General features: G+C 42.5%; 1 protein-coding gene across 2 annotated transcripts in view; it reads right to left on the reverse strand.

Annotated features, from left to right (window-relative positions):
- Nucleotides 1-20,193, reverse strand: part of ABTB1 (ankyrin repeat and BTB domain containing 1) — a 41,673-nt gene that overhangs the window by 4,267 nt on the left and 17,213 nt on the right. Inside the window, exons 6-12 of one of the 2 annotated variants that reach the window (XM_039481163.1) lie at nucleotides 19,347-19,392; nucleotides 18,080-18,196; nucleotides 11,283-11,398; nucleotides 6,232-6,330; nucleotides 5,463-5,630; nucleotides 1,820-2,020; nucleotides 10-415 (exon numbers count right to left, since the gene is read on the reverse strand). In XM_039481163.1, the coding sequence (XP_039337097.1) occupies nucleotides 404-415; nucleotides 1,820-2,020; nucleotides 5,463-5,630; nucleotides 6,232-6,330; nucleotides 11,283-11,398; nucleotides 18,080-18,196; nucleotides 19,347-19,392 (759 nt within the window). In that variant the 3' untranslated portion in view covers nucleotides 10-403. Of the gene's footprint in view, nucleotides 1-9; nucleotides 416-1,819; nucleotides 2,021-5,462; nucleotides 5,631-6,231; nucleotides 6,331-11,282; nucleotides 11,399-18,079; nucleotides 18,197-19,346; nucleotides 19,393-20,193 lie in introns of those variants that run through there. The other variant, XM_039481162.1, reaches the window with a different exon arrangement.

A 20,193-nucleotide genomic window follows, 5' to 3' on the forward strand; every position in this document is an offset into this window, starting at 1 on the left:
ATCGATTAGGGGAGCTGCAAGGCTGATGGGAAGTGGCAAAGTGATGTTCAGCCTTTTACCACTAAGTCGCCAGTTCAAATCTAGCTCAGGCCAGTAATGAGTGAAAGTCTGGAGAGTTCAGGAACCTTGGTTTGTGAAATGAATTGGAGGGTCTCAACTTAGTTACCACTGCGAAAATGACCAAAACAAGGTCATCCCCATAGTTGGCCCTTCTGATGAGACTTACAACAAGGAAGATACAGAGTGCCAAGGACTGAATTCCCCTTTCATGCTCTAGAGGGGTCCTTCCAGGTTCAGCGTGAGGCACACCAGCAAGGGGCAGCCCACAGGAAAAGTTTGTCCTGACATTGCCAAGGCTGTATCTGCTCTACGGATAAACACAAGGATTCAGTCTTCAGGGCTGTCAATCCTGCACCTTTAACCAACAGGAAAAAGACACAAACGTTTAAACAGCAGAGAAAACCTGTCACTAGGCTGCAGCCCTGTAAACGCACACTGACCAAGTGTCCATCACTGAGTGTTTGGGCACCGTTTACATGAACTCACAATATTTCCCCCAAAGCAGAGAGAGAGAGAAACCAGGAAACAAACCCTCACGGGGAAAGCCAACAGCTCCTGTCATGGCAGAGACAGACAAGAGATGTCCATTTTGCAATGGAACTTTAGGCCTGGTCTCCACTACAATGTTTTGCCAAGAACTTCCATCATTGCCCATACCAATTCAGCTCTCCTAAAGAAAGCGCTACTGAAGACAAAGGGCTGACAGCTGCTGGCAATCCAACTCTGGGTCATCTCAACTTGCTCTGTGCACCACTAGATGACACAGTTTGGGGTCCCCTGGAGCCTTCCCTGCACCCGCACTTCCACTGTTCTTAGCACTAGTAAAACAATGGGGGAATGCCCTACCATTCTTAGCCTACGCAAAGCCCCAGCAGCAAGAATTCAGTGTTCCCCATCACTGCTTGTACAGTTCATTCAATTATTGGATAAAATCCCCTTTCCAGAACCCAGTTCTGGTCATATGCTGATGTGTTGGTTCCCTAATTTATATTGATCAATGGCACTTTTGAATGAGAAGAACTGTTTGGAAATTATTTTCTTCACTGTTTTCACAAGCAGGAAAGAGTTTCACACCTTTCTCCGAGCCTCTCAGCTGCAGGTAAAGAATGTTACAGCTCATGTGGGAGTGTTAATTAGAGCCATTTATATAAAACTACTGACCCCGATAAGAACTAAAATACTTAGCAGAAGAACTGAACTGTCTGTGCCATATGGTCACTGTTTCTCTGCAGACATCACTGGCTCCTGGATCTCCAAGCAGCCATCAGACAGAACAGACAAAATAGCAGTGGGAAGGAATGTTCAAATTGATGCTTGTAAATAGGATTCCAGTGTAATAAGATTTGGTATTTAGCTAATCATTAGTAATAAGTTTTCCCTATGGAAGCCCCTATAATCTGCTTTTGGGGGGGTTGTAATGAATTTGAGGCTACAGTACAAAAGAACTAATTGTACCAGGAAGAGTCATGTATGGAGATGAACACTCCCACATACCCCTTCACACAGCACCCCAATGCACATCAGTCATGATCTGCAGCACTCCCTGCTATTCCATACCTGCAATCTTCTTCGCCAGTCATGTCAAACTGCGAGGTGGGTCCTATTGAGGACCAAGGTGTGACTACAAAATTCACTTCACTTCACTTATGACCAAACAACATCTTCAGAAGTGAAAAGTGCATACATTAAACCATGGCAACACTTAGATGCACATTTTAGTAGTCGCACCTGAAACATCTTAGGGAAGGGTTTTGCATACCTTCTCAATGATCTTCGCCATGTACTCCGTGCACTGGTCCTCCAGTCGGGTCAGCTGGAACAGCTTTGCAATCCGCCAGATGTTGACAACATTGTCCTCATCAAGTATCTGAGCCAAGGTTCTCCCACACAAGCGTTTGAGGCCAGGCAACAGGTACATGTCTGCTACACACAGCACGTCATAAGCATTCTCAGGGGACAGCTGGTAATGCAGAGAAGAGAGTCACCATAAAGAAAGTCCTGCCTACACCACATGCCTCTGGCACAGATAGACTGCCCTGAGATTTAATTTCAGACAATTTCTTGCAGTTAGGGGAAAACCACCAGTGCAGGAGTACTAACCCTGAGGAGAGTGCTCTATGCCACCATTCGAGAGCCTGAGGCTATGTCTACACTACAGCGGCACAGCTACGGCACTGCAGCGTAGACACTTGCTATTGTAACAGAAGGGTTTTTTCTGTCACTGTGGTTAATCCACTCCCACAAGAGACGGTAACTAGGAAGAATTCTTCTGTTGACCTAGCAATATCTACACCAGGGCTTAGATTGGCTTACCTATTTCTCTCAGCAGTATGAATTTCTCACACCCCTAAGCGACATACTAGGTTGACAAATTTTGTTGTTGGTTTTTATTATTTATTTAGTAAGTTTTAACAAGTTTACAAACCCTTGCCATGTAAATATGGGAAACAAAACAATAGTTACAACACTTGTCTTTTTAAATAAAAGCTATTATGCACATATTTAACAGACTAGGCACATCGATCAAGATATCTGGTTACCTTTTATTCAATACTCAGACAAAATACATTCACCTGCAAAAATAAACCCAGCATACTGGTCTAATTTTTTTTTTTTTAATTTTAACACTTGATCGTCATGCCCGGGCTGTGTTAAATGTGTGTACACAGAGTTTTCACTCAGTTTAATGAAATCTCTAGAAATGAAGTAAGTGTTATCATGATGCTTACTCTGTAATATGGCAACAGATGGTTAAATAGCAAGGTCTGAGGACTATATTCCTGTAGAATGTCTTTTTAAACAAAAAAAGTCACAGTTCTAAACCTTGTTCAGACTTTTCTCTCTCTTTTTTTCCTGGCTGGTCAAATCCTTGACATTTATTTTAATCAATCATCTATGCCACTAATCTGGAACTAGAGTTCTCTTCTGTGCAGTTTTGCTATTGCTAATATGAAAGGAATTGTGAAGAGTACTATTACCCATCTAGATTTGTGGGACATGGCATGCACATGCTTTAGAAGAGACCAGGTCATGTAGGATTCTGAGGAGAACGAAATCTTGTGTGTTTATGCTAAAAATCTTCACAGTTGCAAGTTGCAGAGGTGCAAGCTGCAGTGGTGCAGTGCCTCCACACGAGCCATTCAGGGCCAGGTGCAGTGCTGCCCACATCCACACAGAGATACAGATGATTATTTCAAAGTGGGGTTGCACTAGAAGGATTAATTGCACCATTGCAGCTGCAGTGCTTGCATAGCTGTCCACACTGGTACTAGAGTAAACAAGATCACTCAGAACAAGTGTGAATTGGAATGTGATCGGAAAGGTGAAGGCTCATTTGCCACAGTGCACAACTGTACATAAGAATGCAAGGTGCAGTAGGAGGCATGTCAGAGGCTTGCAACAGTTGTTAAAGTGCTGTAACAAAGCTATGCAGCAGCAGCAAGGTTGTCAGGGTTATTCATCAAGTGCTGTTATAGACGCAGGTCTCCCAGATCTGTGCTCCCTCTCACTTTACTTATGGTCCAAAGCCATGTTTATACCTTTCTCAAGTTCATGACTTTTGCACATGAGGCTTGCACCTCACCTACCCCTTCCTTAGGAGAATTTGACCACACACTGCTTGAGTTTCACCCCCACAGTAACTGCAAGTCTCTCTACTGTAGCATCTAATATGATGCTTTGGGAACCTATAAGGTCATGATCATTTGAATTGGATTGAATTGAAAACACCAATGCTCGACTGATCACTGTTCAATAAGAAAACAGAATCAGTTTGATGTTCCTTTTCAAACTTTCCACATATACACACACACACACACACACACACACACACACACACATATATACACACACACACACACACACACACACAAGTTCCACTCAGCTGCTTATTTTTTCCACTCAGAAACCACACGCACACTGATAATACGGGCTGCTGTGACGGACACAACAGTGACAGAAATGTCAATCCTTTGAAAAAGGTGAGGTCAAGCAGGATGGGGACGCTGGTTATGTTGGCACTAGACTGGACTTAAGCCCGGGAAGAAAAAACACTGTACAAAATACTGAACTTTGAAAATCTGCCAGGAAAAATAATGAAGAAAACATTAATATAATTTTTCAAACAGGTGGCCTCTTTCCACAAAATCTCATTTGGCTTGAGACTCAAATAGCCACTGGAAAATATGAGTAACAATTTTTAATGACAGTACATTGTTATTACTGAGGTGGGCCATCAGGCGTGTGCACTGCACAAACAGGTAGCATCCCAAGCTCCATTTGAAAGGGAAGGCTGCAGCTAGAGCTCCGGTTTGGAAACACTTCTACTTAGCAACAGCAGAAAGTTCGCCAGATTCTGGAGCGTCAAAGAGGTGCGGCGGAACTGGGTCAGGCTGCAGGGCTGTGACAAGATTCTGATGTCCCTTGGGGCTCCTCACCTCCCACTCCACCTGTCCTCCAGAGCGTAGACAATAAGAGGTGGTGAGCAGAATGAGTTAATGGGAGGAAGTTCTACAGGGTATTAATGACAGCCTCAGCAGGCTAGCCAGTGACTTCCTATTTGATAAATCATCTCCCTGCCTAGTACAGATTGTATATTGCTACCTGTAGCCAAGCTGGTCAGCAGGAATAAGGTCACAGCTGTGCAGGTGGTCGCAGCAAACCAAAACCAAAGGATAACCCAGAATAGGAATGGTACAGTCTCACTCAGACAGGAAAGCCTTAAGCTTTGGAGAGGACACAAGCCAGCTCATCGGCATTATTAATCCCTTCAGTGCTGCCAAAAAATGTATAGTGCTGGCTGCACTTTTAATTAGATTGTTAGTTCTTTGAGGCAGGGGATGTCTTTTTGTTATGTGCTTAGCACAATGGGTGCCTGATCTCTGAGTGGAACATCTAGGCATTCCAGCGATGAAAATAATTTTTGTTTTAAATGCAAAGGTAGGCTGTAATGCCAATAGTAAATGAACGGGCCTCTTTAACCTTAGCACACGGGCAAATCTGTTTTCAGCCGCCATCTAGCAGCAGAATTCTGACTGTGTGCCATTGAGAGCAGTCAGTGCTGCACAACAGCATTCAGTGGGGAAGAATACACAGCCACACAAATTATGCATTATGTATCTGGCCTAAGTAACATGTATCCTAATTTACAGGATATGAATTTAGGATGAAAGTTACACAAATGGCATTTAGGAGCAGTTGCACTGATATATTCAGGAAACAAAGTTCCAGCCTAGCCTACAACATGGATAAACGGAGATACCAGTATCTGGGTTACTGAGGTTCTTCAAGCCAGGTGGGAGAATGGGTGAGTGATATTTAACAAACCAGCAGTAGAATACTATAGGATGACACTTCTGGGCATAACTTGAAGGCGATGAAAGGAGAGAATAGGCTGGTCTCACCTCGGTGTCATCGCTGTAGATGTAGTAGAGGACCCTGATGAAGATGTCTTCTGAGATGTTATGAAGGGTCACCACAGGGATGGTGGGCTGAGTCTGCAGCTCCTCGCTCTCACTGAAATGATCCTCAAGGAGGGCTTTGAAGTAATCACTGCGGCCACAGAAAAATGCCTGCATGGGAAAGGAAAAATCCAGCACTAGCATCTCCCTTTCTGCTGCACTGAGCCAAACAGCACTAGGCAAGGGATCAACTTTCAGGAATTCATTAAGCAAGTTCCAAAGCACCGAGTCAGTAGCATAACCTCTGCCAATGCTCTGTGTTTTCATCCCTAGACTCTGATAAACTTGTCATTTTTCTTATTTCTTTCATGTCTTATTTTTACACATTACTGCCCTCAAAGCGAAAAAAAAAAAAAAGAGAGAGATATTAACTAGAGTGACAGTTAATCTAGAGTAGCAATATAGTTCTAGTCAGGATTCCGGAGTTCTGTTTCCAGTTCCATCCTTACACTGAGTCATCCTGAACTATTAAGGATCCAACACTTCCAGTGACAGGCTCAGATTTGTTGCTGACAGCATGAGACACAATGTAGATGCCTCTTACAGGGTAAGGAGATTCGTGAATTGCAGTAAGGGAGGCAGGCTGGGTTGTTTCATTAAGAAGACTGCTTTAAGTTTAAGCTTACCCCTGCAGTACATCTAATTATCTTGTACTAAGTGCGTGGGAAGGACATGTTCATGGACCTTGATATCTCTAAACGTATGCGCATACCTTATGGCATAAAAAGTTGTAATCTGTCACTCGAAAACACACATCAGGACAGCTGCTAAAGTTGTCAGTGCTGTCAAACGGCAACTCCCCAAAACCCACCTAGAAAGACAAGTTAAAAGATAAGAAATGTCTGCAGTTAGCACCCATGGTATAAACATTAGAGGTGTTGACATTGATCTATAAAGTCCTATGTGTCTTGCTATCTGAGACACCCACCTTTACCCATTTACGCCTCAGCAGCAATGGAAATCACCAGAGATGCTCTTCCTGACTGATCCTAGATTTGAACATCTGGGAGCTCATTGCCTGGTATTCTCAGTGGAGAGGCTTCTGAACTGAAATTTCCCTTCCCAGTTTGTCCAGCAGAGCCAAATGACCTTCAAGCCAACAGTGGTAGGCTCATAACTCCTCTCGGAGTTCTAAATGAGGAGGTGGATTGCTGGGTGGGTATTTCATTTACATCATGGGATGGGCATCTTAATATTGACACCAGTCAAGCAAAGGCACGTTATTTTAACCACAGTATATGTAAAAAGTCATTTTATGGCTTAAATAAAGGAACGCACAGATCTGAAACAATTTAATTGAAACTACAACCTCATTCAACACAATACAAAGCTTCCCATGCACAGTTCAATTTCTTGTCACTTTGCAGTCTAAAGAAATTAAAGTTAATAGTCTAGTGAATTAGTTTAACACAACTCCCTCCAATCCAATGTGCCAAGCCAACCAGCATAAAAGTTTGTGGGCTTGTTTTTTTTTTTTAAAAAGATAGCATTATGGACACAAGGGAATTCAATTGTGTGCATCTATGTTCACAACCATGTAACCAGGGCAATTATCCCCTGAAAACAAGAGTTTCCTCTGGTTTCTCCTATCTAGGTATATACCCTGAGCAGCCTGGGATGAAATGTCTGATCCATACCACAAGTCTCTCCTCTGAGCAAGTCACATCAAAAACTGGCTCTAGGTTTCCCCAGGAGCAAGGGCTGGAAGCCAGGAAGTTCCACATCCAGTGGAAGAATGGCAAATATTATCTCCTACCGAACCACACTAGCAGAGAGCATTGGGTATAGCGGGGAATTAGTGAGATATATCATGTTCCCCCTCCCTGCAATCTGACTCAGCAGGAAACAAACAGAGATGCATGCTGCTTTCAGTACCATCAGGCAAGCTCAATTCATACACAGTGGGGATTCTCTGGCACTCCTGGTCCCAGGCTGTGGCAAGCCACTGAGCTAGCAAAGGCTCTGAATTTCACACTCCTTCGGAGCATAGCAACCTGGCCCTGCTCTCTGGGCTCTCTGTCAGTACTCATCAGGATTTGGCAGAGTGGTTTCTAATTATAGTACAACTAAGCCTAATGATGGTCACAATTTCTGGGTGATTAAACAGCAAAGCCACCTTCCCAAACTCTGCAGGAACCCTGCTTGGTCTCTCTCGTCTATGACTTTAGTTATAACCTATTTACTCTTTCTTTTTGTGGGGAGCAGGACAAAGGGAATTTTTACAGCTCCTGAAAGTAAAAGATCTGTAGCACTTCAGAGTATCTGTCTCATCCCATCTTATCCCCATGGTTTTTAACCTGCTTGGTTACCTGCTCTTTGAACCTGCTCTGTATCTTATACAGCACCAGAGACATGTGTGGCATTTCAAGAAACATCGGAAACCTAAGTCCCTGCCCCCAAGACAGTGCTGTCTAAATTCAGACAAGAACAACTGGCGGGGACAATAATGTGCACAACCAATAGGGAGAAGCAATTTGCTCCTAGATAGGAATAAGCACAGTAGAAAAATTCAGCCGTAAATAATTTATGACAACCTACAGAGGCCCATTATAGCCTAACAATCCATAATGGGATTACCAGCAGAGAATCAGACTCAAGATTTTATATCCAGCTGCATGTTGAGTCATCAGGGTTCTATGACACAAAGAACAAATTAGAGCATCTACAAAAGCACAAAGCAAAGCACCAGAAAATGTACTGTAGCCAACAAGCCTACACTGGTCAAGGGAAAGACTAGGTCTTTTGCATCTCTAATTTCTAGGAATTAAAAAAAAAAAAAAAAAAAAAAAAACCTAGCACAGTGGCCAAAGGTAACACAGATGTTAACAGCTCACCTGCAACACCAAGCTAGGTAGAGAAAAGTGATTTAGTTTCATGGATGATTTCAATATTTTGAAACTTGGCTTTGTTCGAATTTGGAATAAAAACCAAAAATTTCAAAATCTTCCAAGAAATGGAATGGAGCCCCACTCCGAGACAGTCTACCTGGCAGGCTGACCCAAAGCAGCGGCCCCTGAAAGCCCAGGCATTCCCCACTCTGATTGGCTACCCTGGAGCTGGGCGTGTGAGCTGGCAGCAAGCTAGGCAGGGTTCCACCAGAGTCTTGCCTGAGTACTGCTGGAACTTGATCAAAATTCAACGACTTCTGTAAAATGTTTAGATTTAGATAAATCAGCAAATTTGACTGAAAATGTTTCCTCTGAATTTTTCCAATCATCGCTAACCACTACTGAAAACATCATGTTTCCATACACAAAAAGCAATGGAGAAAAGGCAAATATCAAGTATAACCAGAAAAGACAATTTAAGACATCAAGATTTTAACTGCATTTAACTTGTAGTGACTTTGTTTAAAGAAATCGCTCTGATGGTTTACCAAACTATAAAATGTATGGGTGTCTGAAATAGCCTTCCAAAAACTAATACACCTCACAAACAGCTTCCATATATTCGTATTGTGCAGTGCCATGAACTGTACTAACACTACACAGCACTAGAGAAGATGTCTCAACTATTGCAGCAGAATTTCCTGGTATTACTGTTTTATATAGAGAGAAAATTGTGAAAGCACAAAGAATAGGCAGTTTTCACTTGAAAGACAGAAAAAAAATATGTGGGATTAAAAAATTCTACATTTAATGTCCAATATCAGAGTATTATTAAAAAATTATCTGGATCAAAAGTTCATATACTACAAAGCTGTATGCTGTCTAGTGACTCAGAACTTTGCTTTTGTGATCAATTCTGTTTGTTGCTTAAAACAAATTTGGTTTGTATCTTATAACCATGTATTGTTTGTTGTTTCACATATTCCAGGAAGCGTTTGGTAACTTATTACAAGAAACTTCACGTTTGTGACTGACTGGTCAGTGTTCTTTGGCCTCGTAGAGTAAGTTTTTTGTATTATATTATTTGTATGGTATCAGAATCTACTAGTGAGATTGCAGAATTGCTGCTCCTGGGACTCAAATGCCTATTTGATGGGATGATCCCAGTAAACAAAGATTTAGAAGAGATGTAAATGATAATTGAGCAGTAAAAGGCAGATTAAAAGGCAACAATCCTGTCTTTAGGATCTTTATAAATGGCCAGGAAAAAGAGCTTTTAAAATGATCAAGTTAAAACAAGGCAATTGGGGGTAATATGAACCCTGATTCCATAGTTATGGGTGCCATGCAGATGCTCTAATCATTTTTTTCCCCATTCCTTCCTAGCATTCATGAAAACACACACAAAGTAGGTCAGTAATATCGATGTAACATGTTTAGATTGGATTATGATGTACTTTTTTCTAAGCTACATAAAACAGCTGGGAAAAAAATCAGGAAATTTCAGCAATGCTAACTCATTATTTTATGCAGATTCTCATGATATTTGGGGTTTTTCTTCCTTAAAGAACCAGTTCCCATACAACTATGGCGGAATCTCTGTTTTCATTTTTAAACAAGTGTGTTTCTAGCCCTTATGATTTTGAAGAAAAGCTTGAAAATGTGACCCAAGTGCACCCTAAAGGCTCAGAAACCAGAAAATAAAAACCAAGAACCTGATTTTTTTTTAATTGCGTGATTTTTAAGTCAATCTCATTGTATTTGGGCACCACACTCATGATTTTTAAGCGCTTGGGGTTGACACTACTGGAATTCATTCTACACTACTCTCTGGTTTTTGATTTTTCCAAGTATCTAATGATAAACAAAGAAAACCACAACAGAGGTATACAAAAAAAAAGCAGCTTTCTGCCTTGATAGAGAGAACATCAATGGGCAGGATTTCCTCTTTAAATCCCTCAGTACTTAGAATAACTGGATCACTAAGAGCCAGCACAAAATACCTTGGCACATCTTGCTTAAGAAACCTAAGCCACCAGCACATAAAAAAAAAAAAAAAGACACATGACAGAGTTTCTACCTTGCTTCAGACACTTCCTTGAGCTCTGCATCAGGGAGTTCTGTTTCGCACAAGAAAGCAATAAGCTTTGTTACACTGTTCAGTTACACAGCCCACAGGCAGAGAGCTGCTTAAAATGAGTATGTTATTAGTTTTACTACTCAATGTGAAGAAACTGGGACAAACATATTAAAGGAAAGAAAATATAAGATGCAAGTATCGATATTACAGAGACGAACAAAGTCAGGAAGAAGTGGGGTCCACCAATATCTGCCCTGTTCACTTGCATCGCTGGGAATCGATTGTGTGGAATACACATAGCTGCGTCTAATGGGTAATCCTGACTCAATGCTTCTGAGAAAAGTAACAAACCAACTCCCTGCCAGTACACCATGGGGGTCGATTCTTAACCAGGGATCAGTTAAGCTCTGTGGACCAATAACCCCCATTAGGAACCCCATTCCATCTATACATATCCGAAGGTACTGCTGTCATCCAAGGAATTTTTCCCCCTTTCTTGCATCTCAGTAATATATTCAAACTAGGGGCTAAATCTTGTCCCCATTGAAATCAATGGGGAAACTTTCATTGACTTGGATGAGACCAGGGATCTGACCTCTACAAATCTCTGAGGGAGGAATAATCTCGCTGCGAGAGGGAAAACCGGCAGCCTGGTTATGAGATTTACAGCATTTCCCTGTGCTATACATGGCTTCAGTGTTTGGAAAGTCAGTTTGTGCCATTAATACCAGCAAACAAGTGACCACAAAACCCAACAAAAAAAGTGAGTCTAAATGTGTGCGAACATACAGCAATCCCTGCGGCTCAGTCCGAAGGTCCCAGTGGAGTGTGGGAAGAAATAGAAACACTCCCTACCCGCAGTTCAGCCGGCAGGGCGCAGTCTGCCAGTAGAGCCAGATCCTCCTGTAGCCGGCAGTTACCTGGGGGCTCAATCGTCAGCACTTTCACACAGGTCCCTGGCTTGGAAGAGACTGGAAAAGGCAAAACAAAAACAACAAAACAAAAAGTATAGATGCCTAGAAAAAATGACATCTAAAAACTTTCCCTCCTGTTAAAAAAAAATCTCTCTGAGAAACGTTTGTTTGTTTTGTCTGGCTCTTAGTTTCCACTGAAATATAAAAACTTGTCCTTCAGAGACACATACGCACGCCTGCACCTGCTAGCAATGATCAGGGCTGTAACTATCACTATGGACACAGATTCCACCATTTCCCCTCTTATGTCTCCACTCATCCCTCGCCTCAAGAAGATCAGTTACAGAGACAATGGGGAGGAAAGGGAGCAGCTATGTGCCTGTTCTGTCCTCCTCTCTGCTTCCCCTCCCTACAGACACGATCAAGAACTGCCTTATGGAGGCTGCTTCCCAGCCGCTGGCGTCAGCCCTAGGTGACACAGAATTAACGTAAAATACATCCCTGCTAGACAAGGGGGCTAAGCGTATTTAATTACAGACACGCTTCCACGCCACCGGTGCCCCCATTGGTTATTTATCTAGAGTGAAGTCTGGCTTATGCTTTCCCTCTGCTGCACCACAACTCTCCTGGATCAGGTGCTAGTAGTGCTGCCGTAATTTAATCCCATGGGGAAGAGGATTTATAACCTTTAAGACCAAGTTCTTTGGGGCATTTTCTATATATTTATATAGAGCCTAGCACAATGGGACCCCTATATTGATTGCGGCCTCTAGGTGCTACTGCAATGTAAGTCTTAAATGCTAATAATAGCCGCTACCAAGGGACCAGCAAATAAAGAAAAGACTAAATGAAGAGTAGGTCTGGGATGCTCCTTCTCAGTTATCCTCCTGGCTAGAAACCTCCGTTCCTGGTCTTGTCAGGGTAGCTGGTTAGTCTACCATAAGGGAACACAGTAAGTGCTCCCCATTTTGGGAAACTATGGTATTCCCTTGATCCAAATCACACAAAGGGCCCCCAGAAAACACTGTGATGGGCACCTTATAGACAACGGCCACAACAACAGGAGACTCAATTGAAGCTGGTCTGGATTCCCTGTAGAGGTTTAATTTAAAATCTCTCCTCTGGCCCTTCTTCTCCAACAGCTTTGTCTCTTTAGAAAGAGCTGCCTGCCTGCCGTATCTTTAAACTTTTGGTTCCACTGGCAGGAAGTAGTGTGGCAGGTCCCTAGCAGAACAAGTAAAATTAAAGGTCTCAGAGGTCTTCGCAACCTCTTTCAGGTACAGCTGCATGAGCACAGATGGGAAGGAAAGGTTTTTAAAAAGTTAGCAGCACTGTCAAGGTGTGTACATGCATTACTGTGTGATCTTATTATTGTCAGCTTTGTCTTTCCTCTCCATGATCATTTATGAACCTCATTTGCTGTCTCAAGTCCAATTTAGATTAGACTTTGCCAGATTTTGAAAGCCTCTTAGCAGAGAATGCTTGTAAAACAAAGTGCAGTTGAAAATATGAAAGTTGCTGCAATTAAATCTTATGGATTCCATTGGGAGCATAGTGAAAGAGACGTTAGCGGTTGGTGATTAAAGAGTTAAACTGCACTGTACTGGGTGTTACAAAGGATTTTTGACAGGCGTGATTCACTGCATTAAAACCCCTTTCTTCTCAGGTGAATCACATCACCATGAGACCTCATTTTTCCTGACATTTTGCTCATCATTATATGGGCTTCATCAGATGACTCCATCAGATGGTGGGCGAAATGAGACCGAGATGTGCCACAATATGAATCCTCCGCCCCCACCACCAAGAAAGCATTGCACCCATCAAGACGGGCCACCATGACACCTGAACTGGCTGAATATCCCAAATGGTACAGGAAACAGTAGGGTGCATAAAAACCCAATCCACCAATTAAAGACACTATTGATTCTATCATCTATATCCAGAGAGGTGCCCTGGAGAAGGACTATGCAGTTTCTATTTATAGGACTGAATGCGGATGCCCTTCTCTTCAGCAAACAACCATACTTACTAGAGGGGCAGGACAGGTTTGGCATAGACCCAAGCCAAACTGAGAAAGCTGTCAGAACAGAGTCCCACAGAATTACAGATCCGCATAAGCAACTGAGAACACTTTGTCCCTTTAAGGTAGGTCTTCACTGAAGAATTAACAGAGGCTCTTACTCAGGTGTTTCCCCTAATCCCCCCCTGCTGTCCACACACAAAATCTTCTCACCCAAGTTCAGTGATGCTTACAGACTGGGCTTGCTGACTTGTCTGGGGCTTGCTGGCTAAGACCCAAGAGGCACTTTCACTCAGACTGGTAACCCACCCACTTTGCAGTGACAATGCAGGCTAAAATCATTAGAGTGCCAACAGTCCTCCAATGCCTTCCCACAATTTACCTGCACAAGTGTGCCTAGAAGGACAGACAAGATCTTCCAAAATTCACTGGCAGAGAACCAGAGTGGCTCATCTTATTGCAGCACAAAGAACCATGGGATAGGCCCCCAGAAGTCCTAATATCACACATGGGTAAGTGTAGCACCAGTGAGGACACCATAACTCTGGAATGGCTTCATAGCATGGCTGCTTACGCCCAGCCCAAGCTAACTCAAGTGCTCAGACCTGGCCACCGATCACCCACGTTAACTCTGTAGTGAAGAAGACATACACTGAGATTAAATTTCTACCCCCCTGTGAAGACAGGTTACGGGGACTGTGCGATAATAACGATCTCTTCTATGGGTGCCTTTCATCCGAGGCTCTCAAAGCCTCTGACGAAAGGCACCCATAGAAGAGATCGCCCACCCATCGTCCACCCATCAACCTTTGATGGACACAGAGGTCTTGTCTAGACTAGAATAAAGAAGTTTGTTCGAGCATGTTCACTCTTTTTACCCTACTGTATATAAGGCTGGCAAGAGCTCTGTGCTAGTTTAAAGCAGCGGTTGTGCGTGTAATTGCTTTAAAACCATATTTTGTGGGAGTCAACCTACCAATCCCACTCAAGAGATATCTGGGAACAGCAAGCGAGATTAAAAGGGTCAAACAGAAAAACTATCTGAAGCTCCCTTGTAAATGAAGAACTCAGACACCATGGTGAAGGGCACACTATAAAAACTTGAGAGGAAGACAGATGAGACCAAGAAATCTTTCCCTCACACACACAAGGCTCAAGCCACATCAGATGTGCCTACTCAGGGTTATCAGCCAAGAAATATGGCAGACACAATGTATCCACACCCCAGGTTCTCCAACATAACTAGGCACTTCCATAGTCACTTGAAAGAATCTCTGATGATGCTCACACGAGAAACAGTGGGTTTTGGATGATAGTGCTGTGCGTATAGACCAATTCAGACACTGAATATTTCAAATGCAGGGATGCAACATTCCACTGCCACAATTTTTTTTTTTTTTGCTTCTAAAAGGATGAAAGAGACAAGATGAAAGAGACAAAAAATAGATTGTTGGCAGCGGCAGGCAGGAGGGTCCATCATCTGATGTTTGTGAAATGCAAGAAATGCAGGGAATTCAGAAAAGAGCAATACAAATGATAAAAGGAGCTGGAGCGACTTATCTAGCTAGGAAGGAAGATTAAATGAAGCAAATCCATGTGAAGCTCAGCTAAAGAAGAACAGGAAAGCACGCTAACCTCCTGCAAATGGTTGCCAAGTATACGCACCGAGGAGGGACAATAACCATTTAAGGCGAGCTAAAGAGTTGTAATAGGTATGAAATGAAGCAAACAAGTGTAGATTGAGTATTTGGGAGAATCTTTTAGAGTAGTATAATGGTCTCAAGAGAAGACACTCAAGTCTTTAAAAAAAGGTAGGCCAAAGCACTGGCAAGTACACTGTAGGGAACAGTCCTGTGCTGCCTGGAGGGAATATACTGTTTAGTCATTAAACTCCCTTCTGGTACAGCTGCACAGTACATCACTGACTGCTTCCTAATCTGTCTTTGTTCTCGACTAGCTTAATACTTCTTTGTAGTCTTTACTAATACACCACTGGTTTAGCTAGGTTGAAAGAAACCTTTCCAAGATCATGCAATACATGGACATCTGATTACACAGCAAAGAGTCCTGTGGCACCTTACAGACTAACAGACCTACTGGAGCATGAGCTTTCATGGGTGAATACCCACTTCACCCACAAAAGCTCATGCTCCAATACCTCTGTTAGTCTATAAGGTACCACAGGACTCTTTGCTGCTTTTACAGATCCAGACTAACACGGCTATCCCTCTGATACTTGACTGCATTACACATGCACTTGTATAATGCTGTGCATAACCACCGCCACTGGCCCTTTAGAGCAGGGACCTGAGGTCTGAAAATAGGTATTCACAAATCCTGACCTGAATTCTATGCTTTGCAACATACAAAAAATGCTCCTGAACTTTTTTTTTTAAAATGCCTCCAGTTCCATAGCAAGGATTATGACTTAATCTGGACAAATCCTGTCTGAATTCTTCCAAATAGTGTAACAGGTTTTTGTGGTCATATCCAGAGCATGCAGGAAGGGGAAATATGGAAGTAATTACACTCAGCAAAGCAGATGCCTGTCTGCCTCAGATATAATGGAAGACACCAGACCAGTTCCTGCTGCTGTTGTTGTCTTTTTAATACTTCTCCACAGCATCAAGATACAAGGTGCTTTAGAAATATGGACTAGATTTAGATAATGAGACTAGAGAGAAGTGTCTGCCATGCAATTACTCCTGTCTACAGTGTGTATTTTTGCTTACATTAAACATGTTGGATACATTTTTGTACCATGGATAGTGACACTGGCCCCTGACCAGTGTAATTAGGCCAGATACCCAGACCTGAACCAGATGCCTGTTTTCTAGAAAATATTCGGAGCAGAAACTTCTAATATACAATAGGGAACAATAATGTTTTGGCAAGTAAAGGACACCAGGTGACCCAACAGGTCTTTCCCATCCCTTAACTTCTATGATTCTTTCATATTAATTCTCTCCTGGGGATTCAACACTAGTTCCCCGGTTCACCTATAACATGTCTGATTTGACAGGCAAACATTTAATGTTACTAACTACAACACTGCCAATTCGCCACAGGCCTGGTCTGCCACAAACACATAACCCCTATCACTTATATCAGTGCTTTGCCAACATTGATTAAGCCCCACAACACCCTTGTGAAATAAAATCATCATCCCCATTCTACAGAGGGGAACACAGAAGTTAAAGTGATTTGCCCAGTGCCATACAGGAAGCTTACACCAGGGTGGGATTAGAAACTATATCTGGTTCCCATTCAAATTGCTGGTGCTATGAGGTAATGCTTCTCTTGTTCCTCTAATCCTGGGGCCCAATGCCTCAATGCTACTTGCAGTCATTTTTTTATTTCTGTTATTTTTTTATTTATACCTTAACCTTATTTAATTTGCAGCTTAATAAGGGATTGTATTGTGGGCTTTTGGAGAAGAATGGTCACCACACCAATCAACTGCAACATCATAAAGCTGCCATCCAGTGACCCACTGAAACATTTCAGTATTACAAGATGCTGTAAATCGTAACATCATTTTTGTTATCTGACGGTCTGACTTAGTAACTTTTTTTTTTCTTAAGGGTGTTGACCACAGCCTTTTCTTTTCCAGCATACAGTTGGTACGTCAAATGAAATCTTCTACCACTCATTATAAGCAGCAGAACATTTCTTTCTTCATGTGTTTAAATATTTTTGTATACACACATGCATATCACAACAGGGAAAAAAATGCAGTATCTGTAATGCAGCTATAGAGCTAACTTTGCACTATGGGAGGACTGTCACTCCAGGCTACATATGTAATCATACAAATCTGGAAAATATGAACTGACAATTAATATTTAAAGTAAAAACCTGAGCAGCTACAACACCCTGACCTCTTAGATCAGAGAAAGGACACGATCAGATTGAAAACAATGAGCCAGATTCTGCTTTCACATCAGAAGTAACTCGACTAAATCAAAAGGAGTTATTTACGCTCTAGGGGAGACGCAGACCTTGTGTGATTTCAAACTACATGTTTCCTTACCAGTTAAGCCATGACACCATTACATCTGAAAGCAGTTCATTTTCTAAATGTATCTTACTTTGCCATATTTACGCAGTTAGAAGACTAGTATTCCACCTGCTGGTTCTCATTCAATGGCCCAATAGTGTTGTGTTTGGATCACGAACACTCCAGAAGAACGTTCAAAACGCATACAACTGTTTGTATTTTTAAAAACACACAAAGCATTTTTATATTAACTTGTCTCTCTCTCTCCCCCCCTCCCCAAAACACACCAAGTCTAAATTATCTGACTGTTCCACTTTAAGTCAGGTGTTTCTAACATGCAGAGAAAACATGAGCCACCACTGTAACCCACTAGCTCTCTAATTACAGGGACTTTGAAACATGCTCTTCAGTGCTCTGCTATGGTTGCTGGACTACTCAATAAAGCCTTGCTGCCAGGGTCCCCACTACTATGATGTACACTTGTTCACTGTTCAGACACGGAGTATGACAGAAGTTGCCCCATAAGGAGCCTCCATTTGAAAGACCTATTCTGCTAACAGCTGTGCATAGAACTACTCAAGGTTTTTTTCTTCCATTAGTTTATGAGTGCTGGAGGTGCCCCATTGCTGGAACGTCCATTGTCATGATCTTCCTTCCCACTCCAAAAGGAAAAACAAACATAATGAAGAGAAGTAGCCATTAAAGGGGAGCTCACCAAATTCATAGACCTTTTTACACTTGATCTCCAAATCCTCAATGAGATCCTGAAGCCGACACTGCTTGGCTAGTCTCTTGCAATCATTCACATATTCTACATCAATGTCTAGACGACCTGCCAAAGAGAAACACCAAGATTCTATCAGCCAGTTCCTTGACCTCGCACCAGTCACCATTTACGTACTTAGGTGTAAAAATGGCTAATCTATAGAAAAGGGACTGGATGGACTGAAGGATTGCTAATGGGCTATGCATTCTCACTTCTGGATCACTGGTATGAATCTAGCTCAAGTGCCATTACAGCAGTGCAAATTACTATCTGTTGACTGCTGAGTGGCTGGACCAAATTTGGTGAATATCAGCTCAATTCCTCAGTTGCCCACACTGCAGCTGGACCCCCACTTGGCACTCTCAGCAAAGAGGCCAAAGACTGAATGGATCTTGGAGACAAAATTTCATTTTCTCTGGAAGAACAGAGATGAGGGGCAGGGCGGTGGAAGTTTGCACGGCTGCTGCCATCATGTTTTGACGTGAGAAAGGACTTAAGTCTCAATCTTTCAGAAGCACCAAATTTACTAAAGAGCATTTTAAAGAGCGCACTGAGGAACGCTAACCCTAAAGAGATAAGTAGTTATTGTTTTCTGGTGAAGAAACTCAGATGCCTTAGTAACATTTCCCTTACAGTACATGTTGGAAGTTTAATTTAGGGCACCACCCTATGGTCTGAGGGAATATTGCACTTGCATTCCCTAGAATACAAAATACTTGATTAATACTGGCTGAAGGTTTAAGAACAACTTCTGCTGGAACAACAGTAACAAGTTGCAGTCAAACCATTCAGCAGTCAGGGCTGCCAGTTACAAAATGCTCACAAGCCGATGTACAAAAGTAATATGGCCACTGTTCATCTTAGGAGATCATCTGCTTAGATGATACATGTATTTTTATTATCCTAGAGAAGGTACATTTCCCACATCTGTCCACTCAACCAAAGTTGATTTTTATTGACTCCACAGTTACTGGCAGAACCACAACTGGCAAGAGGTACAAATATGCATTTACACCAGCTTTCCATAACAACAACATGGAATTGCTCATACTCCTCATATCTGCCAGATGACAGAGAGATTGTGTCTAAGCCAGGATTACCCACCCACCCAAACAAGCTTGTCTAGAAGCCTTTGCCACCCAAACAGTACCATGGCAAAGAGGTGCTGACTACTGCATTCCAACAGGCATGCACATGTCAAGCAGCAGCAACATACCTGTGTAAAGATACTGCAGGAGGGAGCCAAAGGCCGCTGGGTTGATCTAAAATAAGACATGAAAAGGTCACCTATATAAAGCACACACATTTATCCAAGGAGCTTGAAACGTCAATACAGATATATATATATGACCTAACTAAAGTGATAGTGCATTACACACTAAGGTAAAGGTCAGGGGGTTACGTTCAAGAAAAGGACTCTAGAATGCAAGGGAGGTAAGTGAGGATGCCTCCTTTGTGGAAACTCCAACTAGTGCAATAATAGCATTTTCATTACACACACCATTCCCCTGCTCCCTCACATAACTAGTATTCCCACTCTATCCAGCTTACACAGATCTGTAAATATATTAACTTTTGGGTTTACCCACCCCCACCTCATGTTACACATCAGAGAATGAGGTTTCTTGCAGGGAAAGGCACAGAATCTGTGCCTGCAGAGTTGGCAGGTAACAGAGACATCGCAGCTCACATCTAAGAAGGCAACTACAGTAGAAGCACTATCACAACAACTCATCCATTGGGCCCCACCACCTCCAACCCTCCCAGTTAAAGAGGAACCAAGTTGCAGCCTAAAGAGCAACTCGGCTGGAAGGTGATGAAAACTAAGGTTGTCCTGAGAAACAGGAAGGATGTTTGCAACAGGAGAGAATCTGAGGTTTCCGACAGACAGCCAAACCACAGAAACATATGCTGGAGAGTGTTGGTAACGGACAAGCAAAATCCACTTATGGCCTATTTACTCCTTAGCCTCTCTGCTGAGGCAACAAGTGGGAGCCAATTAGTGCCAATTATAGTGGTGATTTCTGTGGTGTGGACCACCTGTCTACTGGGAATTAGACAAA

Source organism: Mauremys reevesii, linkage group 7 (genome assembly GCF_016161935.1).
Source record: "Mauremys reevesii isolate NIE-2019 linkage group 7, ASM1616193v1, whole genome shotgun sequence".
NCBI lineage: Eukaryota > Metazoa > Chordata > Testudines > Geoemydidae > Mauremys > Mauremys reevesii.